Consider the following 9,792-nt stretch of genomic DNA (forward strand, 5'->3'; position numbering starts at 1 on the left):
GACTTTGAGACAGGACATTATCCCTGACAAAATGTTTTATGTAAAAGGAGTCAACATGATGCTCTGACCATCAGAGTGAGACCAACAAATTGCCAGGAGCCAGTGATTCATCAGGGGGAGCCAAATCTCTATGGTTTCTATTGGTACTTGAGCCAGATGCACAGAAGGCCAGAAAGTACTTCCAGTCAGCCTTGAATTCCTCTCCCTGCCCAGTGTGCAGAACAAACTGCAGTACTTGGAAGCTGGCAATTGTTGACTTCCTTTGACAAAAAGCATTTGTGCTACAAGGACATGGATGGTGCAGCACAAAAGTCTGGTCTATGTGCACAGCACACTTGTACTCATCTCTTTCATTTCCTGTCTCACTCCACTGTTTTTTTTTGCACCCTGCTATAATTGCCTGTCCTTAGTCCACACTATCAGCACATACTAACATCCACATTCAAACAACACTGCTTCAATTTAAGTCAGATGCAAGACTTCCCTAGTTTCAACCCCCTCCAAGGCTGTTCATAACTCTGCTTCTTATGATACCAGTCTCTGTATGTTTCAATCACTCAATATATTGTTGCACTTACAAGCATCGAATATGAAAGTAGGTAGAATCAGAATCCAGTAATGATGTGCAGTTGAGTTTGGATTGTAAAAGAGGAGAAATGAGATAAAAATGAATAAAAGCTTTTCATGAAGTTTCAAATTATTCAGGATGGATTATCTGTGTTTGAATTTCTTCCTATTTTAGCACAGATTTATTGTCAGTTACAATACTACAAAAAATAAACCTAGATTTTATATTTTCATTTAAGTCTTTTCACGTAAGTTGATTTATTATGAAACTATGTTTTGTTTTCAAGTACTTATTATCCTAATTATGTGCCTTTTTCTTTTTGTGGGTAAAGAACATGAGGGTGGGTGATCAAGGAGGCTAGAGGAGTTATCTCTTCCAAAGTTTGCTTCATCATTTTTATTATATTAATATAAATACATCATTTTCTCCAAATTTCCCCATATACCCTCATACTTTTTCAAATCTGTAACTTTTATTAAGTGACTTATGTAAAGAGAGAGCACATACTTCATTATTTTAAATATAAAGGTGCCAGGCAGTTGGGTCACAAGTGTTTAATATCAGAATTCGGGAGGCAGAGCAAGGCAGATCTCTATGAGTTGGAGGCCAGCCTGGGCTACCAAGGGAGTCCCAAGAAAGGCACACAGCTAGACAGAGAAATCCTGTGTTGAAAAAACAAAATAAATAAAGAAATAGATTGATAGATAGATAGATATAGATACATAGATAGATAAGTAAATTAAATAAATAAATAAATAAAATGAGCTTTATGTCTACCTGTCTCATCAAGAATGGTTAGACACTGATATGGCAGTGCAGATGACCCTAACAGTTCAAGAACAGCACAAAGTTAGAAGCAATAGGCAAGGAAGGACTGCTGCAGAGGTCTCAGTGTGCAGAGTGCAGTCGCCACTGGAAAGGATAAAATCACTGAGTATGACCACTGAATAGGTCAGGAACATGATGAATGGGAGGTATAGGCCTCTGTTTCCATGTTAGACAGAATCAATCCACAAGAATCTACATGAGTGAGGACATCATGGTACAAACCCAGCTCAAGATAAGGCCTAGAGGGACAACACAACCCACCTGAAGACTTGAACATCAGACCCTGAAAGGGATACTGATCCTTGTGTATTAGATTGTATATCTGATTTTATTCAATGCCTAGTCATATGCAAATCAGCCCTATGCAAAAGCCTTGAGAGTAGAAATCTGAGGTTCTCCTCCCTCTCCAGCAAGGGAGTACCTGATTTGTCTCAAGAAACTACTATACCCCAATATCATACCACATGGAGTGGGTGTGGAGACTCCTTTGCCTGCTGGCAGCTTCCCAATGTAAGACAGCAGATCCCACAGCTGCAAAGGAAACTGAGGCAGTTCCATGACCCCTCATTTTCCCATGTTCTCTCCACAGGTGTCCAAGCACAGGTTCAGCTGGTACAGTCTGGACCTGAGCTGAAGCAGCCTGGACAGTCACTGAAGATCTCCTGTAAGGCTTCAGGGTACACCTTCACAAGCTATACAATGAACTGGGTGAGGCAGGCGCCAGAACAGGGCCTGAAGTGGATGGGCTGGATCAACACCAACACTGGGAATCCAACATATGCTGAGGACTTCAAAGGTCGGTTTGTCTTCTCTTTGGACACCTCTGTCAGCACTGCATACCTGCAGATCAGTGGCCTCAAGAATGAAGACACAGCCACATATTACTGTGCAAGACACACAGTGTGAAAACCACATCCTGAGGGTGTCAGAAACCCTGAGGTTAGGTGGTTCTGCTTTGCCCAGACAGCAAGAGAGAAAATATCCTGCCCTTGCTCTTTGACTACAATTGTGAGGTTCATGGTGAGACACATAGAAAATTGATCTCTGTTCTTTGATGGAATAGTCTAAGTGCTGTGACAGAGAAGCCACATGAAAAGGAGATGAAACATTGAATAGTATCACAAACGTGGTATAAAACCTATAGTTATTATAACACATCCCTAAATAAATGTTTTGAACTTCCACAAAAAATTCAGGAATTATGTATTAGAAACAGTAACATCAGTCTCTGTCATGCTGTCAGAGAACATGAACAATGTAGTGGTCTACAGGCTTACAACAGAGAACGAAAAGACGGAGAAGACAACTGTGCTGGGAAGTGTTGGCCTGCAGAGCCGCCACCATAGACTACAATCAACCACAGACAAATGTGCCTGCCTTAGGTCTGCTTGGGTGCCTCACAAAGAATGTGAACATTTGAACGTAAAACACACATATACCTCAATAACTGAATATTTACAGGTGCTCAAAGGCATGGTACAGTGACATGTAAAACACACACACACACACACACACACACACACACACACACACATAAACACACACACAGTAACACTTAGGTTTATACTGCTGTTTACATTGGTCAGAGAAGATTTTTTTTTCAAATGTGTCAGGGATACTGTATACTGTATTGACTCATACCTGGTCAAAGTTCTGACACCATGTGACTTTGAGCACTCAGCAGTGATACAGGAGAACATTATTGAAGTAATAAAATTGATGGTATGAAGGATTCAATATCAACCTACTTAGGAAATTTTTTACACAAAGTAGAATTCAGCAAAAGGAAGGCTTCCACTAATCTGAGTGTATGGTAAGTAGTAGAGTGACCCGGCTTGTTACAAAAGTTTGTAGCATAATTGAAGTTTAGAGATGCTGGGAACCAACTTCTGTAAATGTTTGTTTACCAGGACTGACCTCCAATGAAGCTCCATTTCCATAACAAAAGAAGACAGTCTTGATTTATAAATAGCCATTGAGCCCATTCCAATACCAAAGAACTTGCCTTTTAGGGCAGCTCAAGGGAGCAGAGCAAGAAGACACTATCATTAAGTTTGGTTGGTACTTATGTCATCTTTAGTAAAAAAAAAAAAATGATGTAGGTAGGCAATGGGCAAGGAATTTTTCAAAAAGGCAATGTACTTGAAAATGATTCTGGCAATATATTTCCTCTGTAAATCTCTAATCATCCCTGCAGGCCAGACTGCAGTCTGCTGTCTCTGTTTAAATTGTTCAAAGTTTAACCTGGGACCTGAGAGAGACTCAAGGATGGCTGCATATGTGGATTTTATAAGCCTCAGGTCTATATAAGGTAGTAAATGTTGTCTTAAGATGATGGATCTCCTTTGTGAATTAGCCAGAAATATTCATGTCCTGTTATTAGAGTTTTCCTTCATTGTTCTTGAAATATCAGGAGTCATTTCTCACAGGGAAGACAGTATAATGTAAGTACATAGGTTGTCTTTATTACCTGTCCAACCAAAGGCTTAGGTAATATAACAGAAGAAGAAATGGAAATAATTTAACAGCCACAGGATGCAAAGGAGTGCTGCTGGGAAAGGATGACATTCCAGATGTGACACAACCTTTGGACACTTGGTTTCATCGCAACAGTGGCTTTTTACACACTATCTACAACAGAGAAGGTGGCCAAAATTCCAGTATAGATGGGAGAAAGATTTCTGAAGCCCTACTCATGGCTGAGGACCTATTATTGGCAGCTCATTTCTGGGAACAAGAAGTCACTCTATTTTGTGGGTATGGAGTCTGATATGTTGCCCATGCCCTAAGGATATTTTCATCACCTTTCAATGCCTCTGAGAATGTCAAGGTAAGATCCTCTTATAGAAACACTACATACTTTGAGTACAAGGATCAGAGGAATTGAGAGGGAGCCAAATTGATTCCTCCTCATCGAATACTAGCTTTCAAAGTATCAGAACATGCTATGAAAGTTGCCACAGAAAAAGAGAAATCAGTAGTCATACCCAGTAGTAAAGCCTATTAAAACACAACAATTATTTATCCACCCACATAGCCACAATTTTTGGGACTCCTAGACCACCATAGCCAGAAGAGTAACTATCAGTCTAAAGGAGGCAAGGAGGTAGTTCAGTTCCACAGTGGTGGATTTAGGTTCAAACTTCTAGAGTAGTTTATTTTAGAAACATTTAAGCACAGGACAAATTTAGGGAAATAAAAAGTTTCCTGATGATAATTATCTCAATCCCATATGCACAAAAAGTTTAACACATGAGTATTGTGAAACACTTTGTAAAATACAAATGACATCTTACATACAGATATGCTCTATGAATTAACTGAGAAAACAAGCTCATGATGTTGTTCTGGGGGAGGATCTAGTACAGTCATGGCCACAGAGATAGTACAAAGGACATGAGGCTGTTAGCCTTGTCCACTAACAGACTTCTGGGAAGAAAATAATTTATACATCTCTCCCTTTGAAGACACAACACTGAGTGTTTAATATTTTGAGTTTCTCCAAAGCTTATCTGTGAGTACAAGGACATACATGCACCAGCATCTCTCCTTTTTTTATTTCTTAAAGAGAAAACAGTAGCTGTGATAGAGGTCAAGATTGAATGCATTACTACTCTAACTAACACAGGAAATTATAAGAGAATTATAAGAATAGCTAACCAAAGAGAGAAGAAAGTCATCTTAATCATAATGGTCATTCAACAGTAATGTGACAGATTTTGTTTATCCCTTTATGCAGATCAAAGTTTGAATATAGGGAGTATGAGAAATCTGATAGAGTAAGGCATCACATGACAGGGAACTGTTGACAAGCAGGATCATGCTTGAGCAACAAATTATCTATAGTATTTATATTTTGAAAAACTGTGCTTCTTAATTTACCCATCTTTTGAATAGTTTCTTTGTTTTTTTTTTTTTTGGTTTTTTGAGAGAGGGTTTTTCTGTGTAGCTTTGTCCCTTTCCTGGAACTCACTTTGTAGACCAGGCTGGCTTCAAACTCACAGAGATCTGCTTGCCTCTGCCTCCTGAGTGCTGGGATTAATGGCGTGAGCCACCACTGCCCAGCTTGAATAGTTTCTAATCATACTTTTGCTCTAATGTTAATAGTTTGACTAATCATACAAGCAATCTTTGAAAGGTCTCTTTTTATTTCAGTTATTATTTCTTGGACTGGTAACAAAAATCCTATAATAATGCTTAGCATTGCAAAACGGTATCAGACCATTCTGTCTCCCATTACAGTGTGCTTGTTACACCATTTGACAAATGCCTTTCAATTATGCATTAACAAGCTAATTAATAACATGTAAGAAAATCAGTAAGCATAACAGCATCATTTAGGCATCGATAATATTGTGTCTGTGTTGTTTCCCTCAGTTCTAAGCTTGGTGAGTTAAGGTCTTAGTGTGTCCATAAGTTACAGGCCTACTATTTCTCTTGAAACTTCTCCTCTTGATGGGTTTGTTGTCTTACTTCAGATGCTACTTTATTTGTCCACTGGTCTCTGGGATGATGTCCTGGTCAGAAGCATCAGACAGAGACTTTGTCCATTTTCTTGAAAGGCACAAGGATAACCTTGCCCTGAGGTTAGAAGAACATCTGGCCCTTTCTATCAATTATTTTCTAGAGCTTTCCATTTAATATATTCTTTAGACTCTGTCTTCTTTAGGGCAAAATGCTTTGGGGAAGCAGAAAAAGCATTATCCTATAAATGAAAAGAATTAACTTATCATGGCTAAATGTAGCATTGTCTGTGGGGATATATATATCCCTCTTTAATTTTTAAGAATTTTCATTTAATACTTAATTGGGTTGTTTCATGATAACTTGACACCAATGGTTGCAAAGGATTCTGGTAACATAGTTAACATTGTATCAATTACAAAATTCTTTAATATATGGTCTAGGATAAGCAGGACCATTATTAGTTTTTAGTAATGAATGACCTAGAAAAGATAAGGTGTATAACAAATGGCTAAGGGTATTCATAATTGTTTCAATCATGTGAGCAAAAGCAACAATTATAATAGGAAAATTATCAAGCACTACATGAACATATTTGAAAAGTCCAAATTCTGCAATATGAGTAATATCTGTTTTCCTAATGGCACTAGATTTTAACCACCAAGGGGACTAATTCCATTAGCAGGTTGCAATGAGGTGAAAAATCAAATAAAAAAATCAGAACTGATTATCTATCATGCTTCCTCAGAAGGTAAAGACAAAGATACCTGTAAAGATATTTTGAATATCATAAAAAGAAAGTACTAGGGGTCAAGAGGATGCCCATTTTTTATAAGTAGTTGTGGGAAAACTATTGCTGGAAGTTTAAACTGAGAGAATGACAGCAAATTTGTTGTAGAGTAATAATTTATCATAAATGATTTATAAAGTGATTGTTTTGCACTTCATCTGGAGGTATGTTTAAAGAATATGTAAGTACATTTAATGACAAAATGATTTCTTTAGGCTCTTAACCAGTAAGTTGTTGAAAATGTGTCCTTCCCATCATCAAGACTAAAATGTCTTGTAAATAAGCGGTTACAGATCATTTTGGATAATTATGACATGTATAAATGTCTATAAGGCCAGAATCTTACTGGAATGTAATTCCAATAGGTGATGGTCATGAAGAAAAAGTGGTTGATAGGGAATTAATTGTAGGAGCTACTGCTTTAGCATCAGCATTATTGAACAAACTAGCAACTCACTCTGCTTTAGGTGTGGCATTTCTTATAGAGTTTTACTGACCTTCTCCAGAAATCAACTTCAAAAGCATAGCCAAATCCTTAGCTATGATAGACAGATGAGAAAGTATCACAATGACATAGTCCTGATTTTTGTAAGTAACTGATGGTATATTATTTGGCTAATTTTAAACTGAGAGGGTGATGGTGAATTTATTATTGAGTAATAATGTCTTAAATAAGTAAGATTATTATAAATAATGTAGCTGATTGATTTTGTATTTTATCTGGAACTCTCCTTAATTTTTTTTCTTTTGGTTTATTTACCAAGAATGTTATACACTTATTTAAGTATTAACTAGATGAGCAGAAGACGAGAATGCTATCCATACAATGAATAACTAATACCTCAGGAAATTTAATCAACACTTGTTTAAGAGGTTTATACATGAAATATTGACATATAGTGGAGTTATTCTCATCCCCATGTGCTAAAATTTTCCATTGATATTGGGTCACTGGCTGAGTTTACAGTACATCATCTGTGACCAAGACTTTCACTCCACATTCTCTATTACCACATGAATTACATGAGTATATCCCTCTGCCTTCTAACATCTGTCCTGTCTCAGGATGTTTCAATATACCTGCGGTATCCCTCACATGTCCACTCTGGTTCACATTTCTCCTATGAGCCTCATTATTCCTTACATGATTTGTTCCTCCCATTTTTCCCTGACATATTGTAATGCTTCAGGAAAGACTAGTAGATATTATTGATAAAATAATTATTGAAATGATTCATCAGGGGGCGCCAAATCGCTGTGGTTTCAATTGTATCCTTGAGCCAGGTTCAGAGAAGGCCAGAAAGGACTTCCAGTCAGCCTTGACTTCCTCTCCCTGCCCAGTGTGCAGAACAAAGAGCAGGACTTGGAAGCTGGCAAATGTTGACTTCCTTTGACAAATAGCAGTGTGCTTCAAGAACATGGATGGTGCAGCACAAAAGTCTGGTCTATTTGTACAGCACACTTGTACTCATTTCTTTCTTTTCCTGTCTCACTCCCCTGTTTTTGTTTTGCACCCTGCTATAATTGCCTGTCCTTAGACCACACTGTTAGCACAGACTAATATCCACATTCAAACAACACTGCTACATTTTAAGTCAGATGCAAGACATCCCTAGACATCCTTAGTATCTCCCTCCACCCCTATTCATAACTCTGCTTCCCATGATTCTATGAACTCTGTTTCTATCACTCAATGTATTGCTGTTCTTTGTATCTCATTATAAGCATCAAATGTGGAAAGTAGGTAGAATCAGATTCCTGTAATGATGTGCAGTTTTATGTTTGGATTATAAAAGAGCTGTAATGAGTTTAAAATGAGCAAAGGTTTTTCATGAGATTTCAAATTATCCAAAACAGAAAATCTGTACTGAAATTTCTTCATATTTGAACACAGACTTATTGTCAGTTTCAATATTACAAAAATCAAATCCAAATTTATGTTTTAGTGTGAGATTTTTCATGTATGTTTGTTGATTAATAAACTGATCTTTGTTTTCAAATCTAATTATGTGTCCATGTTCTTGTGTGGGTATGTGAACATGCTTGTAGTTGCCCAAAGACGCTGAAAGAGTTGGCTTACCCTGGAACCAGTATTATAGGTGGTTGTGAGCTACCTGATGTAGGTACTAGAAATCAAACTCAGGTCTTATGAAAATCAACATATGTGTATAACCACTGATCCATCTCTTCAGCTATCTAAACTACTCTTTATTATAAAGTCTGCTTCTCAATTTTTATTATAATAATTTTTAATTTTATATTAATTATAGTATATCATTTTCTCCAAACTTCCACATATATCCCATAACACTTTTTCCAGATCTGTAATTTTTATTACATGACTTATGCAAATGGAGAGCATAGCTTCTATAAATTTAAATAGAAATGTACTTTATTTCTTCCTGCTTCATCAAGAACAGTTAGACACTGATATGAGAGTGCAGAGGACCCTAAAACTTAGAGAACAGCACCCAGTTAGACGTAATAGGCAAGGAAGGACTGCTGTAGAGGTCTTAGTATGCAGAGGGCAGCTCCAGTGAAAAGGACAGTCACTGAGGCTGATCACAGAATAGAACAGACACATGATGAATGTGAGGCATAGGCCACTGTTTCCCTGTTAGGCAGGATCAGGAGTAAGACTGTGAGGGAGTGCTGGATTAGTATCCAGAAACTACTGTGTCTCAATCTCATACTTCATGGAGTGGGTGTGGAGTCTCCTTTTCCTGCTGGCAGCTATCCAAAGTAAGATATCAGATCCCAGAGCTGCAGAGGAAACTGAGGCTGTTCCATGACCCCTCACTTTCCCATGTTCTCTCCACAGGTGTCCAAGCGCAGGTTCAGCTGGTGCAGTCTAGACCTGTGCTGAAGCAGCCTGGACAGACAGTGAAGATCTCCTGCAAGGCTTAAGGGTACACCTTCACAGACTATGCAATGCACTGTGTGAGGTAGGCACCAGGACAGGGACTGAAGTGGATGGGCTGGATCAACACCAACACTGGGAATCCAACATATGCTGAGGACTTCAAAGGTCAGTTTGTCTTCTCTTTGGACACCTCTGTCAGCACTGCATACCTGCAGATCAGTGGCCTCAAGAATGAAGACATGGCCACTTATTACTGTGCGAGAAACACAGTGTGAAAAC

The 9,792-nt window shown here is 38.1% G+C and overlaps 1 pseudogene and 1 gene segment (V, D, J or C); both read left to right on the forward strand.

Moving 5' to 3' along the window:
* Positions 1-1,860: 1,860 nt before the first annotated feature.
* Positions 1,861-2,302, forward strand: LOC118575289. The segment is given in 2 exon segments: positions 1,861-1,906; positions 1,986-2,302. Coding segments are annotated over 2 exon segments (363 nt in total).
* A 7,044-nt stretch (positions 2,303-9,346) lies between these two features.
* LOC118575290 lies at positions 9,347-9,788 on the forward strand (annotated as a pseudogene).
* Positions 9,789-9,792: the final 4 nt, after the last annotated feature.

The sequence above is a fragment of the Onychomys torridus genome, unplaced genomic scaffold (genome assembly GCF_903995425.1).
Source record: "Onychomys torridus unplaced genomic scaffold, mOncTor1.1, whole genome shotgun sequence".
NCBI classification, from domain to species: Eukaryota; Metazoa; Chordata; class Mammalia; order Rodentia; family Cricetidae; genus Onychomys; species Onychomys torridus.